The 25,147-nt window shown below is 37.7% G+C and overlaps 4 protein-coding genes and 1 pseudogene across 9 annotated transcripts; 4 read left to right on the top strand and 1 right to left on the bottom strand.

Moving 5' to 3' along the window:
* The first annotated feature begins 557 nt into the window (after nucleotides 1-557).
* Nucleotides 558-10,389, top strand: LOC117637827 (RNA-binding protein 39). Of its 6 annotated transcripts, XM_034372859.1 has the most exons (16): nucleotides 1,865-1,974; nucleotides 3,971-4,027; nucleotides 4,200-4,901; nucleotides 5,099-5,194; nucleotides 5,363-5,444; nucleotides 5,546-5,602; nucleotides 5,885-5,940; nucleotides 6,515-6,746; nucleotides 6,939-7,022; nucleotides 7,665-7,739; nucleotides 8,433-8,516; nucleotides 9,174-9,238; nucleotides 9,310-9,565; nucleotides 9,652-9,740; nucleotides 9,816-9,930; nucleotides 10,011-10,359. In XM_034372859.1, exons 4-16 carry the CDS (start codon nucleotides 5,103-5,105, stop codon nucleotides 10,050-10,052), a joined length of 1,329 nt encoding a protein of 442 aa, XP_034228750.1. In that variant the 5' UTR covers nucleotides 1,865-1,974; nucleotides 3,971-4,027; nucleotides 4,200-4,901; nucleotides 5,099-5,102; the 3' UTR covers nucleotides 10,053-10,359. The 6 variants fall into 6 exon arrangements, with proteins under 6 accessions (XP_034228745.1, XP_034228747.1, XP_034228748.1 ...); XM_034372854.1 differs by lacking the exons at nucleotides 3,971-4,027; nucleotides 4,200-4,901 and adding an exon at nucleotides 558-763 and having other exon boundaries at nucleotides 1,318-1,974; nucleotides 10,011-10,389; XM_034372858.1 differs by having other exon boundaries at nucleotides 3,971-4,901.
* A 913-nt stretch (nucleotides 10,390-11,302) lies between these two features.
* On the top strand, nucleotides 11,303-14,225 carry LOC117638327 (monooxygenase 3-like). Its single transcript, XM_034373460.1, has 6 exons — nucleotides 11,303-11,455; nucleotides 11,529-11,675; nucleotides 11,854-11,922; nucleotides 12,051-12,216; nucleotides 12,964-13,192; nucleotides 13,494-14,225. The coding sequence occupies exons 1-6, from the start codon at nucleotides 11,382-11,384 to the stop codon at nucleotides 14,051-14,053; spliced, it is 1,245 nt and encodes a 414-aa protein (XP_034229351.1). The 5' UTR covers nucleotides 11,303-11,381; the 3' UTR covers nucleotides 14,054-14,225.
* A 110-nt stretch (nucleotides 14,226-14,335) lies between these two features.
* LOC117638328 lies at nucleotides 14,336-17,140 on the top strand (annotated as a pseudogene).
* Nucleotides 17,141-17,590: 450 nt separating this feature from the next.
* LOC117637339 (probable 26S proteasome non-ATPase regulatory subunit 3) lies at nucleotides 17,591-21,455 on the top strand. Its single transcript, XM_034372207.1, has 9 exons — nucleotides 17,591-17,817; nucleotides 17,913-18,010; nucleotides 18,169-18,359; nucleotides 18,461-18,598; nucleotides 18,693-18,829; nucleotides 19,002-19,056; nucleotides 19,129-19,239; nucleotides 19,934-20,173; nucleotides 20,488-21,455. Exons 2-9 carry the CDS (start codon nucleotides 17,923-17,925, stop codon nucleotides 20,998-21,000), a joined length of 1,473 nt encoding a protein of 490 aa, XP_034228098.1. The 5' UTR covers nucleotides 17,591-17,817; nucleotides 17,913-17,922; the 3' UTR covers nucleotides 21,001-21,455.
* Nucleotides 21,456-21,680: 225 nt separating this feature from the next.
* Nucleotides 21,681-23,997, bottom strand: LOC117637207 (trafficking protein particle complex subunit 2-like protein). The gene is made up of 4 exons (XM_034372046.1): nucleotides 23,757-23,997; nucleotides 23,412-23,490; nucleotides 23,237-23,318; nucleotides 21,681-22,186 (listed from the first exon to the last, which is right to left on the bottom strand). Exons 1-4 carry the CDS (start codon nucleotides 23,884-23,886, stop codon nucleotides 22,046-22,048), a joined length of 432 nt encoding a protein of 143 aa, XP_034227937.1. The 5' UTR covers nucleotides 23,887-23,997; the 3' UTR covers nucleotides 21,681-22,045.
* Between the last annotated feature and the right edge of the window lie 1,150 nt (nucleotides 23,998-25,147).

The following is a 25,147-nucleotide window of genomic DNA, read 5'->3' as shown; positions in this document are numbered from 1 at the left end:
AAATGGAAAGTTTACTATTATACCTAATATATAGGCCTAAATTACTAAAAAAAGCCATACATTACATGAATTTTAGAAACACACCCAAAACCCATTTACAAATAACAAAGAGACATCAAACTTATTGTAAGTTACAAAACTGTCATTGATTTCTTCAAACAAGTCAAATCCCAAAACCTTATAAAAAAAAACTTAAAAAACTCAAAAGGACATGAAAGTAATTTAATAATCAAAATTAAATTTAATGGAGCCAACTGTCATTTTCTGGATATATTTATAGAAATTAAATGATGCATAATTTATCTATATCACTAGTGCTAAGAATGAATATATAACTTAATATCTCATAAAAAAAACCCAAAAGAATTGAAAATGGGATCAGGAAAATTGGAAAAGGACCAACTGACCCTTATGCTTTTTTACATAGTGGATCCAAATCCATGTTATGTTACTCACGCAATTCAAAGCTCCGGACCCGGTTAAAACAAGCCAACCCACTCGGGCCGGGTCATATATATGACGTGCCGCCCAAATGGTCAGCCCGCACAGTGCATCACTTAAGCCCTAGCGCGAGCCCGAGACACAAACAGAGAGTGCAACACCACCATTAATCTCCAACTGTCAGCGCTCTCAATTTCAAGCTCGGACTTCAAACGCATATTCAGCTCTTCTTTGTCTACGTCTCCAATTCAACTGGTTCTTCTTGCCCGTCGTTCTCGTTCTTATTCTTCTTCTTCTTGTTTCTACTCGTAGCTCACTGGAGGTAAAGATTTCAAGCTTGCAGAAAAACCTAAAACCTTGTTTGGTTGTTAATGAATTCTTGGGTTGGGAGATAATACAAGGAAAATTTGGACTGCTCTTTTAGGTTTCCTGCTGTTTTGCAAACTGTAAAAAGCAGCTGATTTGACTGTATTTTACGAACTAGGTCTTCGGTTTAGTTGATTTGTGTCCTTTTCACTCTGGTTATAGGGTTTCGGGATTGGTAATGCATTTAAACTGAGGTAAAATAATGGTTTTGGTTACTGAGTTGTTGGAGGTAAAATAAATCTGGTATTTAGATGAATTATAGTTTAAGAGAACTCAGTTTATGGGAGATTTATGTTTTTAATCTTGTTTTTTGGGTTTGTATCACCTACATTTAGAAGTCTTGGCCTAGGTGTTTGTGGAAACTATAGTAAGAAAATAAAAAAGCTCTAGAGTTTGAAATATTATTATTATTTTTCTCGCTTTCAATTTGGTTTACTTTCAGCAAAATGCAGGCTTAGTTCTTATAAACTCATTGCTCGGTTTATTTATTTATTGGGCAAATGGTTGCAGATATCAGCAGCATTAAGGTTTATCTGTGAGGTTGTTTTTCGCTACGTTGTTTGATTAGAAGAAAGGTTTAATGGATTTCGACGAGTATGAGTATTTAGAGAAAACGGTTGAAAATCCGGAACCCCAGAAAGCAAAGGAAACTGCAAATGGTGGTGAGGAAACTCTGAAATCTGGAGAGAAAGGTCGCAGTCGAAGTTCAAAACATAAGAGTGATGAGAAAGGTCATGATGAGGAACGTCACTCAAAGCGTTCAAAATCTGGAGATGACTCACGTGAACATGATCATGATCGGCACAGAGAGAGGGGATCTTCTCGTCATCGCTCACGGTCAAGAGAAGTAGAAAAGGATCGCCACAGGAGTAGCCGGGAACATAGAGGTAGGGAGGACAGGGAAAGGGAGGAAAGAAATGGAAGGGAGAGAGACAGGGACAGAGACAAAGAGCGGGATCCTGATCGAGCTAGAGACAGGAGGGAACGCGATCGTGAGGGTGACAAGGATGACAAGGACCGAGAGAAGGAGAAAGAGCGATCACGTCGAAGTAGGAGTCATTCAGAAAGGCATCGAAGTGATCGGGATGAAAGAGAGAGGAGCCGGGATGTGGAGCATAAAGAAAGAGATAAGGAGAAGGATTTAAGGGAGCGGGAAAAAGAAAGCAGGTATTCTTTAGATTTATATTGTTTGGCTTTTTGGCTGTCAAATTCTTTGTTAGACTGCATAGTTTGTGTTTGGACCACTATCCTTTTTAGCACACTAGCATAAGTGACCATCCACTGGATTAATCATTTAAAGTTTGATCAGATAGCAAGCCATTGTATTGCATATTAATACCTCAAAATATCTGCAATGGAACAAAATTTGGTCAATGAGTTTTACTGTATGGAAAGTTCATTGGGTTCTTGAGTGCAAACAGATTAATTAATCCATCTTAAGATGATATTTCTGACATTTTGTGTTGCTTCGTTGTTTTTCTCTTCTAAACTTGGACTGGATGACAGTAATTGTACTTTTGGAGGAATGAGAGAATGACACTGTTTCTCACTGCTTTACTTTCAGGGAGTGTGGATATCTATTATTAGCTATTGTTGTGTGCATATTTCTCTTTGTTCTCAATAGATTTAAACTATAGTTCTCGTGAAAGAGGTATTGCGGCCCTTTTAAGTTAATAACATACAGGAAACATATTTATTTTTGGTTTTGCATTTTAAAAGGACAACTCTTGGAATAATGCATCGACACCCTTCTATTTTATGAAATCAGGGTGAGATATTGTAGTTTTAGCAGTTAAAGAGTATATTATGCTTTTAGTTGAGGATCAACAAATACTTAAGGGTGGCAAGCCTATAATGTTTAGATGAAAAACAGACCTCTAAGTATGTCTGATGCTGAGTTATGTACTTCTGGAATGTCTTGGACAGTGTGACCAAACTCTGTTCTCGGTTGATTGAATTTATGATTCATGGACCAGGCACTCTTCCAAAAGTAATGGTGGAAATAATTTGTGGAAATCTGTTGGTGAGGCTGCAGAGGCATTTACTGAGACTCCTTTGTCAGGATTTTGTTTGTGCAGTTTCAGTTGGCATGTGTGTGTATGCAGCATATGCAAATGGGTAGTTTTCCCACAGGAGATACTTCGTGGGTTTCATAGGTGTTAACTGTGACAGGGGTATGTTAATTATTTCGTTTCCAGATTTTCTCTCTCATTTGTACTTTCCATTTAGAAAGGGGGCAATTTTGGTTTGGGTGACCGATTGTGTTGCTATGTGCACTTTAATGTCAATGTGACAATTCAGAAAAAGGGCAGATGGTTAGGGTGGTGGTGTTTCTTTGTTATATGCTATATTCTTCTCTTTGTGGTGTCTCAGTGTCATCACTACCTATGTAAAACAAGAATTGTTTTTTTAGTTGTCATGAAGGCTATATTTGGGCTTCAAGCAAAAGTAATGTGAAATTGCTAAATATGGTGAGTACTTGGTAGCCCCCCTTCTCTCTCTTTCCCTCTCTCTGAATATGCCTTGTTTGGTCATGCTTTACTTTTCTGGGTGGAAGTTGATGTAGTATTTTCTAGCTGGAAGTTGATTTAAGTTTTTTGGCCTCGATGTCTCTAGAACTGGAAGGCTGGCAAGTTGGTTTGAAATTGTAGTATTGATAAGGACCTTGTGGATAATTTATCCGAAAAAAGAGAATCCTTTACATTACAGTAACAGTTTAAGTCGATGGAGTCTTTGTATGCAGAAATATAGTGGCATATGTCCAATTGTTGCAACTCAAAATTTTTTTTGGTTGCTAAGTGGTAAACTCACTTGATAGTGAACCAATTGTGTGCTTATTTCAAGTCTCCAATTCCCCAACAGTTTCCTGTTGGTTTTTATGTTTATCCAGTCTGATTTGATATTGGTTCTCTGCTAGGTGTGGAAGTGTATCCACTTTGAACATAAACTCACCTTTTCTGTGCCATAGATTGTTATTATTGTTATATATTCTTTTTCAGTGTCAAATTCTTTCCACCCAAGTACTTTTTAAGATTGGATAAGTGGGTTCATGCTATTTTTTAATTGAATATTCACAGTTAGTGATACTTAAGCTTCATAAGTTACTTCTATTAACAGCCTTAGAAATTCTGAATATTGAACACTAGATTCTGGGAACTCGCAGATATGCTAGAGCAATCTTCAGATGGTCTTTCTGGCAATTGGGCCAGGCACAGCTCAGGTCATGGGTCTTAAATGTTTCTTCTAAACTTTCTGGACTCTATTTAGAAGCTTGCAATGCAAGAGTGAGGGTTCAATGTTGGAGTTTTGATCGCGGTGGTGATGTCATGTTTTGCTTTTCGTTATCCTCCCCCTCTGAACTCAGTTGCTTAATTATATTTATTCTGTTGCAGAAATGCTGGTGGGGGAGTGATGGGCTTTGCTTAGAGAAGCACCTGATCTTCTGATGCTTGTGGGAAATTCAGTGTTCAGTGGTTACAAGATTGGCTGTTATTTTCTTGTAGTATATATGTATAATTTAATTTTAACGTGATTGATTGCTTGCCCGTAGTGTTTAGGTTATAGATGACCCTCTGCAACCTTTGGAAGTTGTTTTTTGTGATCGTTGGGTCTGGAGAGGACTTTTGTGGTTCTCCCTTACAAGCTTAGATATCTGCTACTATTTAGCCTAATGTGTCTGTGTATAGGTACAAACATGCATACATCCTTAAATATGTATGTATGGAGACATAAATTAATACATATATATACTCGCCTGCAAGCTTTTATTCCCATAATGAGAAACTTACGCAGATTGCTCATCTTAGAGGTCTCACCTTAAGATCAATATTGTGTTCTCTTTTTGCAAGCTTTCTTATTGAGAATCATAGTTATAACACTCGCATCATTTTAACGTTATGTTTTGGTGTGACTGTGCAAATAGATATAGTCTGTGTTTTTAGTTTATAGGTATCATTTTGTTCTGTATGTTTGTGATTCTTTCACTGGAATAAAACTTCTAACAGGTTCCAGATAATTGCAACTAGGTCCTTTGGTACTGCCATCCATACAACTTGATGATGCTGTTTCATTTAACATTATATTGCTTATATAAGGTACAAAATCTGTTGTTAGTCCATCTTATGAAGTTGGATTGCATACATTACCTGCTTAGAATCAATGTTCCCATTTCAGCTAATTGCCGTAATGTACTCCAGATTGGTTCTATCTATGATTACGATAACAAAGGCTCTTATGGTCACCATCTACACACATTGGCAATTTCATTTTAACTTTGTGTAGTTCCCTGCAGAACTATGATTCATGGGTTCAGCCTTTACTCACTATTGGAGAAAATTTGCTGCCATTTTGGAAATACTCTTTTATTCCTTTCTGTTTATCATTTAAGGTTGTTTTCTTTGCCAAATTGAGAGATTTTATCCATTTTGAGGATCCAAGGATATTCTATGTTTGATCTATACATGTGTTGTCTTGACATGTTCTCCCCTGGATTCATTTATTAATGTTTTGTCAATAATATTACAATTGTTGTCAATTTTTTGTTTCTCTGTTGCAGAAGACATAAAGACAAAAAGGAAGAAGTGACAGAACCAGAGGCTGATCCTGAAAGAGATCAGAGGACGGTATTTGCTTATCAGGTAAATATGTTGGTGCATGCATTCTATGGTGTTATCTTGAACTTTCTATCTTTCACATTCTCATATCTTAACTATTAAGATTTGGTGAACAACTTTGACAGATTTGTCTGAAGGCAGATGAAAGAGATGTATACGAGTTCTTCTCAAGGGCTGGCAAGGTTTGTACATTTCTCGTTTATTTATCTCATGTTCATTTAACAAATCATAGAGGATGGTGGATAAAGATCTTAAACTATTTAGCTAAAAGGGACATCTTGATATAAATGCGTTATATTTTCACCTTCTGCTCTCAAGGGCACCCTAACACTATCTGATGCAGTGCTTCAACTAAACCAAATACTGGAAACCCATAACGTTTTCCATTAAGTGCTTCTGTGGATGTAATTGTTAGTATATTTCTGTGATTTTCTATCTAATAGCTCTGAATTGTGTATTTTTAGGTCCGCGATGTACGCCTCATTATGGATCGCAATTCAAGACGTTCTAAGGGAGTTGGGTAAGTTTTTCTTATGTCTTGGTGACAAAAGCTTTGGATGGTTGTTAACAGAAGGTTCACTTTAACAATTACCCATTATGCAATGGTAGCGTTTAAGATGATGTGAGAGTCTTAAATTATCCGGTTGTTAATGAAAAAGTTTATATGGTTGTGTTGACAAGAAACCAAAGATTTCATTCTAAGGTTCAAATCAGACTATCCTTTTAATGTCGCTTGGTCATTTTTGGAATGGTTGGCAGTTCCTGCTTCCTTCTTGATGGCTGCATCTTCCTTGTTCCAATGTTTTCTTGTGCAGTACGTAGAATCATCACATCATTTACAATGTTCAAAATTTGCACCATCATCTTAGAAAGTTTACGATGATATTGATCGCCTTTGTACTAAAAGCAGTACATATAGTATATACTATAGGTTATTCTAGTTGGTCAAGATGATCAGATATATCATATAGGACATTTTTCTTTCCCCGTTTTGAACTATGTGTGGAGACTCCAGTAAACTTTGCTATTATAAGCATCTGTATGTGACAATTGGTTTTTGATTATCCAAGAGTCTAATGTTGTCTAGTTTGTAGGTATATTGAGTTTTATGATGCAATGTCAGTACCAATGGCGATTGCACTTTCTGGTCAGCCTCTTCTTGGTCAACCAGTGATGGTGAAGCCATCAGAGGCTGAGAAGAATCTGGTTCAATCAACATCTGTGGTTAGCGGACCAGGTGGGATGATAGGCCCATATTCTGGCGGAGCTAGAAGGCTGTATGTTGGAAATCTCCATACCAATATAAAAGAAGACGATCTCCGCCAGGTGAGTACTTTTCTGACACAGTTCTAATGTTGGCATCAGATAATGTACATAATCAAGCTTGCTGTTGGTTATGTAATTTTTTTTTTGGTTGCTTTTGAGCACTTCTGTTCACAGTTTCCTAATTTCGTCTTTGTCATTGTGAATATTTTTTGCATTTTGACTTTCACTCTTTAATATGTGATATATATGCAGGTTTTTGGAGCATTTGGTCCTGTAGAACTGGTTCAGTTACCTGTTGATGAAACTAACAACTGCAAAGGTTTTGGATTTGTGCAGGTCTGTTTGACTACAACTTTCAACTTAAGCAGCCTGGATATAGAATAAATATATGAATGTTTGCATGCAGCTAGTTATATTAAGCCTAAGGTCAACCAACAAGCAATCCATAACATGATTGAATTAAAACTTCAAAGACTGTTGGCATCCTTCAGTTCTGTTATTTATTCATTTTTATTTTCAAGTCCAAATCCATGTAGGGGAAATTTATTAAAGGAAGAAAAAGAAAACTGTCAACTGCCAGTTCGTTGTAGCTTGAGTTGGAATTTGAAATTGATTCTAAACAAATGCATACCTTTTCTTGATTGGGTCTTCTACCGCACCAGAATTTAAAAAGAATCTAGTGTATTGTCTTTCAAGTTTCTTCCCAACTCAAACTGAGAAGAGTAGGCACCAAAAACTTCCAACTGCCAAATCCTTAGCTAGGTGCGGGCATGGGTTGGGTTAAGGGTCAACCCATCATACAATTTCAGGTTACAATATTTTAAAACCTGAAAGGCCAATGAAATCAAGTTGGGTTGGCAATGTTTTTTTCCCCTTCCTTTTAGTTCAATTCCATTCCAGTTGTTCTTATCAGATGCTGGATATGATTCCTTGTAATTGTATTGAATAAATCAAACTCATTGAATCAGTTGCTTGCAGTTCTCACGTCTTGAAGATGCTAGAAATGCACTGAGTTTGAATGGAAAATTGGAGATTGCAGGTCGACTAATTAAGGTAATGGCACTTTACTATATTGTTATTATACTTCTTCCTCCAGAAATATGCTTGCATTGTGTACTCTTTCCAAGTTCATCAATTAGGTTGTGTGTGTTACTGGTATGTTAGTTCCTCTGGTTAATTTGGCGATGCTTTTTTGACATGGCATGTATTTATTTGATTGTTGGAATTTTTTGTTGTTGACTCTGTTCAGCCTTTCATTGTCCAAATGGATTATACAGTGTGATCACTGTAAGGTAGCAGGCCTACTATGCAATAGTGCATGAGCTGGGGTTTTTGTTAATGCGCACATTGAGCAGCACGTAGTTGATGTGGTGAACTTCTCATAATGTGCAGATTGTTGTAGCACGTAATTTTACCGAAAACTACAAGCACTAGTTGATGATACTATTAGTATCATGGTCTTAAATAGTTTTGTGGTATTTCCTGAATAGAAGCCTTTTTTGCTTTTGTGTTTTGAAATATTTGAATGTGTTGTGGCGATGTGTCACCGACTGCTATCATTCTGAGATTTATAGGGTGGATCAGAGTTGCCACTTAGAATGATGCTTTAGATTCAGGTTTTCAGAAGTCGTTGCATTGTTACATAATTGTGCATCCTTATGGTTTCCCAAACGGATGATTTTGCTTAAAACCATATATTAAGTAATTTGGGAGTTCATCTACCCGAGTCCTCATTTTTCTATTTAGGTGTCAGCTGTTACAGACCAAGCTGGAATGCAAGATCTTGGAGCAAATGCTGGTGATTTTGATGACGATGAAGGTGGTGGCTTGGTTAGTAAGATCTTTCCTTTTATGTTTTTATTTTCTATTAACACAAAGAATTTGTGGACTGATATGATTGCTAAGAACTGTTTGCTCTGGCTCAGTAATATCTGGGAATAATTGTTGAATGTATGGAAGCTGCTGCTGCTCCATTGCTTTTAAGCTTTTTTGCTGCTTGATGCTTGTGGTATCTATAGTTGGTTCGATTGGCTTAGTATCTTTTGTGTTTATTGTTCTCTTATTTATTTGAGTAGATATATATTTCTTACTTCTTAAATGATTAGAGTTCATTCTCCTACGAGAAAAATAAGGTCAAAAAATAATTTGAACTACCATCTTTTGCACTCCTGCCAGCTTTTTAACCTTTGATATTGGAAAGATTGCTCATTTAAGATTTTTTTCGTTGCTAGCAGATTATTGAAGTTGAGCTTGATAATTCAAAATAACATAGTATCCATGAATTTTGTAATCATTTTACTGGTTTGGGCACTTATCCCTCCCTTTTGCTTTAACCAGTAAGATATGCATTGTCTCTCAAGGCATTGCAGACATCAGCACTGCAAAGCCAAGGGTGATAGTTTGGCATAGAAAGAGTGTCTGCACTGCATAATATTTTTTTTGGACCTGAGTGAAGGTGATTGACATATTGTTTTATTAATCTTACAGTCATTGAATGCCCGCTCTCGGGCAATTCTCATGCAGAAATTGGATCGCAGTGGCTCTGGATCAGGGTTGGTATTTTCTGAGCACTTTATTCTATTTTGAATTGTTTTAGTTGGTCTTACATTGGCTTTGTATGCAGTATTGCTGGTCCCCTAGGCACTCCCGCTGTCAATAGCACAGGAGTTTCTTTACCAATGGCACTACCAACGGCACCACTCCTGGGAGCTGCACCAGTGGTTTCTCCTCTTGTTCCTCCCATCACCGCTGTTCCTGGTATCGCTGGACTTGGTGTTGCTGGTCTTCAAATTCCTACTGCTATTCTTCCTTCTATAGATACAATTGGTGTTCCAAGCGAATGTTTACTGTTGAAAAATATGTTTGATCCAGCAGTTGAGGTTGGTGGTGGATTCTTCTGATACTGAGAGATTTTCTTCATTCCCTTTGTGGTTATATTATATAATTTGTCTTCCTTTTTGAGCAGACGGAACCAAACTTTGACTTGGACATTAAAGAAGATGTTCAGGAGGAGTGCTCAAAATACGGGAATTTGAGGCATATCTTTGTAGACAAGTAAGTTTGTTCGCATTAGTTATGTTGTCCTTTGTCTCTTGCACATGTGTGACTTACATTCATGTCAATGAGCAGGAATACCGCCGGTCATGTGTATTTACGATTCGAGAACACACAAGCTGCGATAAATGCTCGGCATGTTCTCCATGGAAGATGGTTTGCCGGAAAGATGATTGAGGCAACGTTCATGGTACTTACATGTTTGTGACTATATATATATTTTTCATTTTGGAACATCTCGTTTAAAAAAATTTGTTTTCATCTTTGCAGTTGCCCCAGAACTATGAGGCCAAATTCCCGGAAAGCAGATAGGATTGTTATATGCAGTGTTGGAAATGTAGAGAATGTAGCTGGTAATGCCTGTTGGTGGTTAGCTTTTTGGGTCCAATTTTCATGTGAGAGTATTTAATGAATTACCGTCAGGGCTTTTTGTGTGAGAAGAAAGAATGTCACGCTCAGTTCAGCATTTGGAATTTGTTGATGGGTCAAAAGTTAGATGTACATCAACTTGAAATTTTTACCGCAAGGGTGCCATGTGAATTTACAGTTACAGATATGGGTTTGTAGACTTATTGTTCTCATTTGTCAACAACTTTCAATGTTATAATATTTGTCTGCACTAAACTGCCTCATAGAAGGATTTCATATATTTGCAAGATTCACCTACAAATTGTGTTTGGTCAAAACTCGAAAAAATTCAACGCAATTTCTTATACGCATTAACCTTCAAATTTAAATAACCGTTGGTGGTACGTCCTTGTTTCGTTTTTTTTTTTGGTTTGTTTTGTTTTTTGTTTGTTTTAGAAATATAAAAAAAATAAAAATAAAGATTATTTGTTTATGTCTTTCGATTAAAGAATGAAAAGGTAAGGGAGATGCGAAAAGAATGAAAAGGTAAGGGAGATGCGAAACAAAAATGAAGAAAAGAGATGCCGCAGGAAAATTAGAAAAGATAAGAGGTCCCTTTTTACTATATGGTATAGCCGCAGGAAAATTAGAAAAGATAAGAGGTCCCTTTTTACTATATGGTATAGCCGAGCGGCTATACCTATTTAAACACATGAGCGCCTTAATAATCGCCAAGGATGGCTATACCTATTTTAAACACATGAGCGTCTTAATAATCGCCAAGGGTCTTTTGTAATTATAAATATTATAGCCGCACGGATGTACTCAGTTTTTTCAGATTTAAAAAAATAGTATAGTCGTGCGGCTACACGCTTCTGCAACTTGAGAAAAAGTATTTTGGATGCTGGAACTATTTTGCAAGAGAGAATGCCAAACCGTTTTGGATTCAAAAAAGTCATCATGCACCTCCTCCATTATACAATCATTAGAAAAAGCTGAACTAGAGAAGAAATTCCCGATGATTATCTTGCGGGTTTAAACTTGAAACAACCCATGGTTTATTTTGATTTGCCTCCACAGTCAAAACAGAAGAAGAGAAGGGAAGTCAAACCCAAACACTGTCTGCTGCTGTCAGCATTGAAGACCGCCATCACAAATATGAATAATATAGTCATCTATCATTCTCATTGGTCTCTTTTGTGTATATATCTTTATGCTTCTCTTTCTACACTGTATCAAAACCCAAGTATAAGAAGTAAAAGCCTGAGTCTCCAGAGCATAATCAAGTACAACATGGAAGCAGAAGCAGATGTTGTGATTGTGGGAGCTGGAATTTCTGGCCTTGCAACATCCTTAGGACTTCACAGGTTCTCTCTCTCTCTCTAATACACACATGTTAATGTTCATGGTCGGAATCAAAATTGAAATTTCTGGGTGTAGGCTGGGGATTAGAAGCTTGGTGTTGGAATCATCTGATAGTTTGAGGACAACAGGTTTTGCATTGACAACATGGACAAATGCATGGAAGGCCTTAGATGCCCTTGGTCTAGCCGATTCTCTTCGCCAACAACATGTCACACTTGATGGGTAATTTTCTCTCCATGCATCACTCTCTCTTGCCCCTTCAACTATCCTAACATTTTATGTTCTCAGATTGCCAATCTCGACCATTCCTTATGCAAAATCAATCCTAACATGTTTGTTGGTACTTACTAAGTTCTACTTTTGCACGCACGAAACTGATTGCAGAGATTTGAATGTACAGGAATGTGATTTCCTCAAGAATTACAGGGCTTCAAACGTCTGAGATGCCATTTAAGGCAAAAGGAAAGCAGTAAGTTTATCAATAGCATAAGTGCTAAAAGTATCTTACTTGATGCTGAATTCTATTAATTTGCTTATATTTAAATGATTTTGTTAGTATCCATATTCAAGCATGCTCAAATGATTGAGAATGTGCAGCGGAGACCATGAAGTTCGATGCGTGAAAAGGAAGTTGTTGTTGGATGGCCTTGCAAATGAACTCCCCAGTGGCACCATCAGGTTCTCATCCAAGGTGGTTTCCGTTGACGAATCGGGCTACTTTAAGCTGGTTCATCTTGCAGACGGGACCATCCTCAAAGCCAAGGTAGACTGATCTTTCCTTTTTATCTCTATTTTTCCCTAAAAAAGCCCTTGCAAAAGTCAAGTCATTATCTGAAGGCCAATATCTTATCCTAAAGAGGCACTCGCTCTTGCAACTTATCCCACATCGCTCGGTTGATATCAAAACCCAAACTTCATAAACGTAACAGGAGGAAGTTGTATCGCCGAGCTCAGCAACGTGAGCTTGTAACCCGAGTGGGGGCTTTGAGGTGCTGGAACATTGTCCCAGTATTAGCTGGTCGGGTTCGGGTTGGCTATCTTCTGGCTCGCCCATTCCAAGCCAGGAGTTGAGCCCTGTGGCTTGAGCGAAGGCTCTGGGTCACTGGGTTTCTAGAGTGGAGGGCACTGCGTAAGGCTGGCTTCACAGAGCAACGACTACCTCCCGCTATTGGCAGTGGAAGGATAACGGGTCGGTGCCACTCGGATCCGCCATGGCCTGCTAGACTGTCCCAATTGAACCAAAACCTTTTTGCTTTTTTTAACCTCAAAGCTTGAAACTTTGTCATTTTCTTCCTAACTAGGTTGGTTCCACAAGGCAAATTAAACTTTTACGACATGTACGCCGTTAGAACAGCTTCACTTTTTAGGGACTACTTATTCATTTTTAAGCAGAGTATCTGTTTGATGGGTGTAAACCAATAACATAACATCATCCCTTTTTGGATGGAATACTTAATTTTTTAGGTACTTTCATCTAGTCACTTATGGTTATAATGTTGTGATTGAATAGGTCTTGGTTGGGTGTGATGGAGTGAACTCCGTGGTGGCAAAATGGCTCGGCTTCAAGCCGCCGGCATTTACAGGGAGATCTGCTATTAGAGGTTGTGCTACCTTCAAGAGCAGTCATGGATTTGATCCCATGTTCATGCAGTACTTTGGGAATGGTATTAGATCTGGTGCCGTCCCTTGTGATGATGCAAATGTTTACTGGTACATTACATGGACTCCCTCTAGCCAAGGTAAGCTTTCACACAAATTTTGGGGATTCTTTGCTTCCATGTTTCCTGTTGGTACCCTCAAGTCAAGGCTCAAACATACGACAGATCCTTGGAGCAAAGAATATAACTTAAGATATCGTGATAGAATGTTTCATACTATATGTTACTCTCAGCATCTAGACAAGATGATAATTTTTATCCTTTTCAATTCAGAAACTTTAGGACTTCATATTGGCTGTTAAGAAGTGTTCGTAGTATGTAAAATTGCAATCAAACCAGTATCTGTATGTTACATTTTTTGTTTATTCTTCATGTCTATTAGAGAAAGAGCTGGAAGAGAACCCAGCTCAACTGAAGCAATATATGTTAAGCAAGCTCGGAAAGATACCTGATAAAGTAAAAGCTGTGGTAGAAAACACTGAATTGGATGCTTTTATATCCTCTCCATTGAGATATAGGCATCCTTGGGAGCTTCTTTGGGGAAACATCAGCAAAGGCAATGCTTGTGTCGCAGGAGACGCGCTCCACCCCATGACCCCAGACATTGGCCAAGGGGGCTGCTGTGCATTAGAAGACAGCGTTGTATTGGCAAGGTGTCTTGGTGAGGCCTTGTTGAAGAACTCAGGGGGAGAAAGAAAAGATAAGGAGGGTGAAGAAGGAAAGGAAGAGTACGAGAGGATTGAGATGGGGTTGAACAAGTATGCCAACGAGAGGAGATGGAGAAGCTTTGATCTGATTAGTACATCTTATGTGGTTGGTTTCTTACAAGGGAGTAATGGAAAATTTATGAACTTCTTCAGGGACAAATGTTTATCTCCAATCCTGGCTGGTTTGCGGTTGAAGAAGGCAGATTTTGATTGTGGAAAGCTCAGCATCTCTTAAATGAAATGATACTTCCTCTGCATATATAATAGTGATTTGCATGTAACCTTATATGTCAATCATATATTAGTGCAAGAACTTTCTTTTGTCATTTTGTAATTTGTATGGAGTTTCTGTAAGGGGACATTTCTTTTTAATCTTTATTAACAACAGGGGAAACAAGATTCGAACTTGAGACATCTTTTAACGTTGAAAAGAGAAACGCCATTAGATTAAGAGTTGGTGTAAGACGGCTTATACCGATGAATCCAACAAACAATATTACACTTTCCTAGTGCTCAAAGATCGCTGCTAAATAAACAGTACAAAGCATTTGGTGGCATTATTGGGGTTTAGTGCTTCAATAATAGATAAGAAAAGGTAGATCAGATTGAACATTGGCTGTTGTCACTTGTCTTTAGTGTGGTCGTCATCTAAATTGTACTCCCACTATACCACTATCCAATTGCCGCTGCAAAATATAATATAAATATCTATCTCATCCTACTGTGTCTATATCTTTGTTCTGCGAGTCTGTTTCCACTAAAACCAAAGTAAAAGCCTCAAATATCATTCATGGAAGTAGGAGCAGAAGCACAAGTTGTGATTGTAGGAGCTGGAATTGCTGGCCTTGCAACATCCTTAGGACTTCATAGGTTCTCTCTCTTTCTCTCTCCCTCTCTCATCTGTGCATGTCTGTGTGTGTTTCAGTATTGCTAAAACAAGTTATGATTGTAAGTATGTAGTTCACTATGACTCTAAGCAGCAAGGAAAATTCAATTTTTTTTGGCTGCAGGCTTGGCATCCGAAGCTTAGTGTTGGAATCGTCGGATAGTTTGAGGACAACAGGGTTTGCATTCTCAACATGGACAAATGCATGGAAGGCATTAGATGCCCTTGCTATTGGCGATACTCTTCACCAACAACATGAGACACTTCATGGGTACATTATGTCACCATTTTGGACAATTTGACATGTTATTGTCTCAAATTGTGTTTCAATGTTTGAACACTTTAACACAGCAAAAAAATAAACTGAGTTAGATATACCTCTTTTGCTTGATAAATTTCTGGACAATTGCTCTCTATGTGTGTGTGTGTGTGTGTATTTCAGCTAGTAGTTACTTGCTTTACATGCACACATGAAACTGATTGCAGAGTTTTGAATACAGGAATGTGACTTCCTCAGCGATTTCTGGGCTTCCAATATTTGAAATGTCATTTAAGGCCAGGGGAAAAAAGTAAGTTTAACAGTAGAGCAGTTCCTCAGTAGCTTATAATCCTCCAGTTGCTGCCTCCCATTTTTGCATGCTTTTTGACCCCAAAATATTGTTTTCCTGTTTTTTTTTAATTTTTACCCTCTATTGAAAATCACTTATGACAAGACTATTAACATTCAGTTTGAGCATGCTCAGATGATTGAGAATTTGAGAGTTTAACTGATGTGCAGTGGACATCATGAAGTTCGATGTGTGAAAAGGAACTTGTTGCAAATGAGCTCCCTAGTGGCACCATCAGGTTCTCATCCAAGGTGGTTTCAATCGACAAATCGGGCTACTTTAAGCTGGTTCATCTTGCTGATGGAACCATCCTCGAAGCCAAGGTAGATTAATCAGATGAAAAGTTGATTGTTCGAATTTTAACACCTTTTCATATATGTAACTTTTAGCATCTGGTGCATAAGAACATCTCAACCTTGCTAGGGACTATCTGTTTGATAGCTGCACATTGTACACCATTAACTTACATGAAGTTCTTGTTGTTGAGAGAATGCAAAGCCTTGCCTTATTATATATAATGTCTTAGGCCGCCTCTCCATCCACCGTTATGAATTGGTTTTAGGTTGGATATATGTTCTAATCCTTTCAGTTATAAGTATCTGTATCTTTAATCGAATCACTTACCAACTCCTTGATTGAATAGGTCTTGGTTGGGTGTGATGGAGTGAACTCGGTGGTTGCAAAATGGCTTGGCTTCAAGCAGCCGGCATTTACGGGAGATCTGCTATTAGAGGTTGTACCGACTTCAAGAGCCCTCATGGTTTTGATCCCATTTTCATGCAGTTTTTTGGGAATGGTATTAGATCTGGTGTCATCCCTTGTGATGATAAAACTGTTTATTGGTATTACACTTGGGTTCCCTCCAGCCAAGGTAAGCCTTCCATACCAATTTTGGAACCTTTTCTTTTGCTTCAACAGAGACTTTTTCTTCCATATGCTACAGAATCAATGGTTTTCAGCTCTCAATCACAATACAAATAACAAAACAACAGTGATAAATTGTTTCAAAATAAGTTGCTCATACAACTTGAAAGTTTTTTTTTTTTTGGTTCTTTACAATTCAGATATGAAAGTGTTTTTGCTGCTAGTAAATGCACCATCCAAAATATGTTTATGTCACATTTGTTTTGTTTTGTTTATTCTTCATGTCTTGTAGAAGAGCTGGAAGAGAACCCAGCTCAGCTGAAGCAACATATCTTAAGCAAGTTTGGAAAGACCCCTGATAAAGTAAGAACTGTCATAGAAAACACTGAGTTGGATGCTTTTATATCCTCACCATTGAGATATAGGCATCCATGGGAGCTTCTGTGGGGAAACATTAGCAAAGTCAATGTTTGTGTAGCCGGAGATGCACTGCACCCCATGACGCCGGGCATTGGCCAAGGCGGCTGCTCTGCATTAGAAGACGGCGTCGTATTGGCAAGGTGTCTTGGTGAGGCCTTGTTGAAGAGCTCAAGGCAAGGAATGGAAGATAAAAATGAAGGAGGAATGCAGGAACATAAGAAGATTGAGGTGGGGTTGAAAAAGCATGCCAATGAAAGGAAGTGGAGAAGCTTTGCTCTGATTAGCACAGGTTATGTGGTTGTTTTTCTGCAAGGGAGTGAGGGAAAAATTATGACATTCCTGAACAAGTTCTTGGCTCCTTCCCTAGTTCTGCTGCTGTTGAAGAAGGCTGATTTTGATTGTGGGAAGCTAAGCATCTCTTAATGCAATGAGACACTAATTTTATTTCATAACAAAAAAATCTGGAAGCTTCTTGTAGCAACAAATAAGATATTAACATGTATTTACTTGTGAATATGTTTCGTGAATGGTTTTTTCATTGCCAGATATGCTCTTATTTATATCATTTTAAACAATTTTTCATAACATATTTAATTAGCAATAATAACTAATGGCGGTGCAAAAGTGAAGGGTTTTATGTTAAAACTAGAACTTGTATATCTTCGACAAATGGAGCCTTCTTAATGAAGCTAAATTTTGATGGTGTGATGTATGAAACCGAAAAAAAAAAAACTGTTAGAAATTTGAATACAGGACATCAAGTGCATAATATTCTGTGCATAAAGCAAAAGAACTATTAAGAATTAGAACACAAGACATCAAATGCATGAATAGAGGCTCTAGCCAGTCGATTCACAAGCGCTTTGCTTTGTTTCCACCATCTTTTTTTTGGTGGTTACGTTCTTTCCTCCATGTCTGTTGTTTGGTGGCATTTGTTTTTTTCCCCTTCTAATAAGGCTGTTTGGATTGGGCCTTGTGATTTGTTGGGCCAATCCAACCTAAGCAAGCACCACGTATGGTGAACCTGTCAGATTTTTTCCTTTCAAAAAACAGAAAAAGCGACGCCGTATGAACTTTGGCCTTCCCTTCATTTCCTCTCTCTCACTCTTCTTCGTTCTCTCCATCTCTCTTTCCCTTAAACTTGCAGGGGAGGAAACGTAGCAAAACCCTAGTTCCTCCATCGCCAATTCCGATCAGCACCGGGCTACAACGAAAATCAAGGTAATTTCGTCTTAATTTCAAATCAATTTCAACTTTTTCGCTTTTATGTTCGTTCAGCATTTGATTGAATTTTGTTCTCTGTAATCTGGGTACAGTCTCTTCAAGATGACTCAAGACGTGGAGATGAAAGAGGTCCCAGCGCCTTCTATTCCTTCTAATTCAGCTTCTTCTACTTCTCCTTCAACTCTTCATAGTAAGTTTGCCATCTACATCCATATATCTCTTTTCTATTAAAACCCTAATTTTCATTTTCCTACATTGTTTCTGAAGTTTAAGTAAGTTGGTGGTACTTTATCAAATTGGTTATGCGGGATTTGACTTTAGATGTTCACTCTTTACTGGTTTTTATAGATTTGAAGGAGATTGCTTCACTCCTTGAGACTGCTGCATATAGTCGAGAGGTTCGGCGAATTGTGCGTGCCGTTAGGCTAACCATGGTGTTGAGGCGGAAGCTGAAGGTTTCTGTGCTCTCAGCATTCCTCAATTTTGCCCTTTCGCCGGGATCTGAGGTTCACAGCCGGCTATCCTCATATCTTCCAAAGGTGATTTTGGATCTACCTTATTGAATTTTGGATTTAAGCTTGTATGGTCAATGTTCTTTTTTATTTTTGAGCACTGGGAATGTGAAACATTGGTTACACAGGACGATGAACATGACATGGACGTTGATACTGCAACATCTGCTACCCAAGTTTCCTCAAAGCATGCCTTGCCAGAGCTAGAGATCTACTCCTATTTGCTTGTGCTCATTTTTCTGATTGATCAGAAAAAATACAATGAGGTGAAGCATTATACTTGTCATTACATGTGGGTCGTATACTTCAAAAAAAAAGAAGTTCTCATGTTTGTAATAATGTTGCATTGCGGTTTTTTAGGCTAAAGCTTGTGCCTCGGCAAGCATTGCTCGAATTAAGAACCTTAATAGGAGAACCATCGATGTTCTGGCATCCAGGCTATACTTCTATTACTCCCTTAGCTATGAACTGACTGATGATCTTGCAGAGATTAGAGGGTGAGTTGTATGATTTCACGATTTAAAGATTCTTTTTAGTGAGTTGTGTTTGTCTGTGTGTTCTTTTGACGTAAGAATGTCTTTGTACTAAGGAAAAGTCTGATTGAATTTTTTTTATTTTTAAATTTCACTTATTCCCATAAAACTAATTTATTCAGTCATTCATTAACAGAAATCTCCTTAATCTTCACCGGATTGCAACTTTGCGCCATGATGAGCTGGGTCAGGTAAATCGTAATATTATGAGCAATTGTGTCTGTTTTACCGGTTTCTTACATGTGTAAAACAATGTGATGCAGGAAACACTTCTCAACCTTCTGCTTCGCAATTACCTCCACTATAACCTGTATGATCAGGCAGAGAAACTGAGGTCCAAGGCTCCTCGATTTGAGGCTCACTCAAACCAGCAGGTCATTCTTAATTATTTCACTCTATTAGCCATAAACTGTCTCTCTAGGATCACCATCATGTGTCAATGTAGATGTATGGTTCATCCTTTTGTGGAATGCTAAGTTATGTTCTTGCATGTATATAACCAACTTCTAGGCCTCTGTCTAGTCTATTGTAATGACATGCTGGTCTATCTTGTGTCTTTGCTTTCTTCAATTGTCAATATCATGCTTATTATCAATGGATTTTATTCCTACAACCTTTTTTGTTTCTTAATTTTTTTTTAAACATATTGTAATGATGCACTGGTCTATCTTGCATTTTGCATTCTTCCACTGCCAATCAATGACTGACTATCAAGGACTTCTCCTCAATGTTAGCATGTTGCAGTTCTTGTTCTCTTAGGAATAAGCAAAGTTTTAATGGAACTTTAGTGATTTCTGTTCTCTTAGGAATAAATTATATCGTGTGAGCTCTGAGTCTATATTTCTGAATTTTTTTTTCTTCTTTTGTTTCAATCTTAAGCCAGGACGGTCCCTTGGGAAGTAAGTTGATTTACAACCAGCTGTTCTCATAGAGTCAAATTAGCTTGATCTAAAACAGTGTGGTAGAGAATCTATATGTGGCAAAAAAAAACATATATTTTCTCAGTGGTGGTTCCTTTCTGTCCAATTATAGGATGCATATTCTGATTCTGACAATGTTCTCTTGCAGTTCTGCCGGTATCTCTTTTACCTAGGAAAGATCAGAACAATTCAGTTGGAGTACACTGATGCAAAGGAGTCCCTCCTGCAAGCTGCCAGGAAAGCCCCTATAGCAGCCCTTGGTTTTCGAATTCAATGCAACAAGTGGGCAATTATTGTACGCTTATTGCTTGGAGAAATCCCTGAGAGAACTGTGTTTATGCAAAAAGGCATGGAGAAGGCTTTGAGGCCGTACTTTGAGCTAACAAATGTAAGTCTGAAATTCTCAAATCAAACCTTGAACCCTGAACTTGACTTCGCCTGGAAAGAACAAGGGTTGACAAAGGAGGATTATTTTTAATACCCGTATTTTCTATTGGAAAAGCCAAACTCAATTACTTAATTGTGTGGCTTTACTGTCTTACCAAGTTTGAGAGTAATGACTGTATTTTCTGCTGAATATTGGAGATAATAATGTAGTATTTTGTAACTCCTAGGATGAGGCTGGGATGGCCTTCTTGGAATCAGTAGGCCCCTGAGCCTTTTCTAACTGCTGGTTTTGATTGAGACAATTTTTGTTTTCAGGCTGTGAGAATTGGTGACTTGGAGCTGTTCAGAAATATTGCCGAGAAGTTCGCAAATATATTCAATTCAGACCGAACCCACAATTTGATTGTTAGGCTGCGACATAATGTCATAAGAACTGGGTTGCGTAACATTAGTATCTCTTATTCTCGTATTTCTCTGGTTGATGTTGCTAAAAAGTTGAGATTGGACTCTCCAAATCCTGTTGCTGATGCTGAAAGTATTGTTGCCAAGGCAATCCGTGATGGTGCAATTGATGCCACCCTGGATCATACAAATGGATGGATGGTGTCAAAGGAAACTGGGGATATCTACTCTACTAATGAGCCCCAAGCTGCATTTGACACAAGGATTGCATTTTGCCTCAATTTGCATAATGACGCAGTGCGAGCGCTTCGGTTCCCACCAAACTCTCACAAGGAGAAAGAAAGTGCTGAGAAGAGGAGGGAGAGACAACAACAGGAGCAAGAGCTTGCAAAGCATATAGCTGAGGAGGATGATGACGAGTTTTGAATCAGTTGTTTACTGAGAAGGCATCTACTTGCCCTGTGAAATGCTCTCAAAAAGCCATGCATTGAAATGCCTGTCAAGGATATTTTTAGCTTCTGGTCTTATTGACTTGGGATAGTGGCTGTTTCCATTTGATGTTATAGATTTATTGTGTTGAGCCAGAGCGACCTCTGTTGCCATCATATTTTGAGGCCTGCTTGTTTCTTTTTCTCAGATATGACAGGGACATCGAATATTTTACATTTTCACCAGATATTGAACATGTTATCAGGTTCCCATAGGAGTGCCCTCATGCATGCTCTTTTGTTCGTTCTTAGGTTCTCTGTAATTTGACAATTGATTAAGTTGCATATTGCTGGCAAGTATGTTTTGGTCATGGGTATGTTAGAAAATTCTATGGGAACTATGGAATTTGAATTTGATGCACGATGGAACTATAAACGATCCTTTTCATGCCAGGAGGTTGAAAATATCCCCTACCCTTTTTCTGGGTACTCTATTCAACTTGTTTTAGGGCAGATGGTTTTGTAGCCCATTTTCTTTCCTTTTCATTTTTGATACGTGCGTTTAGGGATGGAAATATTATTTTCATTTGTATGCCAATTTTAAAAGAAGGATGAAGAGAACTTGCCAAAAAGGGAAGAAATATGAAGAAAGCCTTAATCAAGGCAACACTCCTAAAGTCATTGCGATTTACAAACTCGCATTATCAAAATTAATCATGTTTTAAGTTGCACAAAAAAATGTTACAGATATGACTCCCTCTGAATGATCAGAATCATATCAAATCCTTACATCTCTGGCATTCACTGACCCAGCGGAGCCAAATGTTACAAACTTTACAATGTTCTGATTGGAAAGGAAGAATCACGATATTGGTTCCATCTCCAGTAGGAACGAAGGGATGCAATCTCTAATTCTAATGTCTTTTGGGATACAAAACATATGAGCTTATGTAATTCCACTTCGTAGGTGAGAAAAGGCAATGAATTCCACCAGTTCGATTAAGAAAGACTCAGAAGTTCAGTTACACTCCAGTCGAGATCATTCACCCAGTTGAACTTAAGCCAAACGACTTAACGATGGTGCTCACCCTTTCTGCAAAAGTTTTTGAGGTTATCTTTTTACCTGGCTCATGAAATGGGTTTGAAATTGCATCCACATAAGCAGCATGAAATCTCCTGAAAAACTATACGACGAACGAACCAATCAGAGGGCTTATCTAAACTTGGTTGCATATATAGACCACAATCACTAAAGAGAGCATCGTGGAAGGACAGGGAAGCAAAACCAATTTAGAAAAATGGAGCAATCCAAACAATTATAGCATGCTTGCTTTAAAAAAATATAACATCTGCCCTACAGTTATCGAAATAAGTAAATCATGACAGGATTAAGCATTTCTTATCAAGGGATGCTTTAAATGCATGCAAATGGAACTCCTGCCACAATATTATATCTAACTCATGCTCACGAAGGCTAAGCAAGGACAAAGGTCGATCAAGAGCTCTTTCAATCTTTCAAAATAGATTCTATCTCAATCACTCTAGAAGTTCACATTATATTAGATATTTTCAACTATCTAGTCAGGTTACTTTAGTGCAAGGACTGGTTGCCATACCTGTTAGTTGCATCCTCATGGACTGGTTTTATGATTTTCAAGGTGGCATTTAAATCGTATTTAACTAATGCAATAAACAACTCAGTATAATGTAGCTGAAAGTAAAGGTATGCAGTTTTAGTTAAGCAGCATAACATCACTTCCTTTTCACATCACCAGACTGGAACAGAAGGATGAAATCTATAATATCTATTTGCCACTCAGATGACAAAACCAATCTTTCATTTGTGCTCAATGACAAAGTAAAAAAGTAACATAACTCATCAGTCAACTCCCTTTAAATCTACACAATCCTCCTAAGCTCCAATGCCCTAAATAATATTTGGGGTTCCATTTCTTCCAATAAAACTTGCATCCTTCGCTTCCTATTTTAAATCATTTCCCCATAAAACAAAATAAATAAAACTTGTTTCAGAAGGATGCACATAAACTTAAGAACAACATTCAGATAATCAGCTAAGAAACCAATTTATGCTGGAAATCCTCTGCTCACCAGGCTAATAACTTAAATATGATGTCGTAAAATTGATGAAATATTGCTGAGTAAATGCCGCATCATGTTTAATTTTTTGCATAATGAGTTCTTTAGGAAGGTCCCAAACTCAAAGCCATACTTACATTTCTAACATCTGCATCCTTGACATCAAGATCAGTAGTTACCAAGATAAACTTCACCTTTGTATTGGTCAAATAGCCATACCTGCAAACAATATCACCATGTAAGACCGACATAACGCAATATACTGGTGCTAAAAAAAAGCAAAGACATACAAAAGAAAAAAAAAATACTCACACTTTGTAATTTTCAGTTGGATAAAGCAGACCCAAGAATGTCTCATTCAAGGTCGGTCCAGCCTTTTTAGGATTGTTCACTGCAAAATCATACCCAAATTCACAAACATACTTGAATCCTTGAATCCAAACTTCAATACAAAAACCCAAAACATCAAAATCCTAATTTTGAGCTGAATAAAGCAGACCCAATAAAGTTTTTCATTCAGCAGTATCATCATACACATATGATTTCAGTGTTTCGTGCATTTCAAAATCCGAAAAGCACCCAATTCATAACTATTTACCAGAACCCAGAACTGAAATTTTCAAAATGTAAAAGAACCAGATCCGAATTTTGCTTTACCTCGCTCGTCGACGACGTCGAGGGAGCAGTGCACGATGTGGTGGAGCTTGAGGGCATCATCGGCGTCGGTGAAGCTTTGAATGTAGAGTGGGTTGTTCTGGTGGCCGACTACGGCGACGCAGACAATCATCTTCTCCGGTTCAGTTTTCCGTTTATTTGCTTCAGTGGTGGGAGCGATGCAATGCCGCGGTTCGACGTTGTCCCGGGCTGCGTTACGACGTCGTTGTGAATATATGAGTTGGTCGATCTACACCGTCTAAATCTACCGGGGTCTTTTAACTACATTTACCGCTCAATGTTTTGGGCCTAGGCCTCAGGCCCATTGTTCTACTTTTATGATTATTTTGCTTTGATGACATTTGATTATGTAGAAAACATAAGGGCTAACATCAAAACCCCCACTCAATATGCCCCGAATTTCAATTTCATCAAACTACTCTAAACTCTATGATTTTTAAATCTGACCAATTTAAAGTCTTATGTTAAATTGATCATTTGATCAGACGTTAATTAATGACGTGTCTACTGTGAATTCCATTATTTTGTCCCATGAATTATCATGTGAGTATAAAATTATCTCTATAATTTTTTTTTTGGTAAATTAAGGGCACAAGTGATAAATCAAGAGTAAAGTGGTTCTTTATCCCAACAAAAAATAGAGATTTGTTTTACATTGATTTTGAGGATATCCTAAGTTCATATTTTATGGACGATTGTTGTATTATAACAAAAAATAAGATGGTTGGGGGTGATTTTAATACAATTTCATATATACATTTTATGAACCTTTTAAATAATAGCGAAAAATAAAGGCTTTTTTCCCTCTAAATTTTTATTCTTTTTTTAAGTACAAACAATAATATAAATTATAAGAGGAGAGGGAGGAAGGATTTCTCACACACAATGTTAATATGCCATGGGAATTCGAACCTAAAACTACTAACCTACAACTTAAGACATTTTCATAAGATTAGACCCCGTTAGCTACTCCAAACTTTTAATTGTAAAAAGAGAATTGTAATATGTTTGTCAAGGATGACTTATTGACTTAAAACAGTCCAAAGCTAACTTTGAAAGGCTTTATACTGCCTTGAGGGAAAAGGCTACCTTGCCTTGCCCTTAAAACTCTAATACCAATTTCCTGGGCCCAAGAAAGCACAATCTATTTCTTTGCTTAAAGTATTTCACCTATAAATCATATTTAAAATCAATTAAGAATTTGAACAAATTTTAGGCTTGAACGAAAGGAACAATCAGAGTGAAAAAAAAAAAAAAAAAAACCAAATATACCACTTATACCCCCATTTTTGCGAGACATTATAAAATACTACGGCAGTACGGTCACGTGGTACATCTTGTATACATGTTATAATATGAGTAGACGACGGAGT

Source organism: Prunus dulcis, chromosome 8 (genome assembly GCF_902201215.1).
Source record: "Prunus dulcis chromosome 8, ALMONDv2, whole genome shotgun sequence".
Taxonomy (NCBI): Eukaryota; Viridiplantae; Streptophyta; class Magnoliopsida; order Rosales; family Rosaceae; genus Prunus; species Prunus dulcis.
This window is presented reverse-complemented; position numbering and strand designations above follow the sequence as displayed.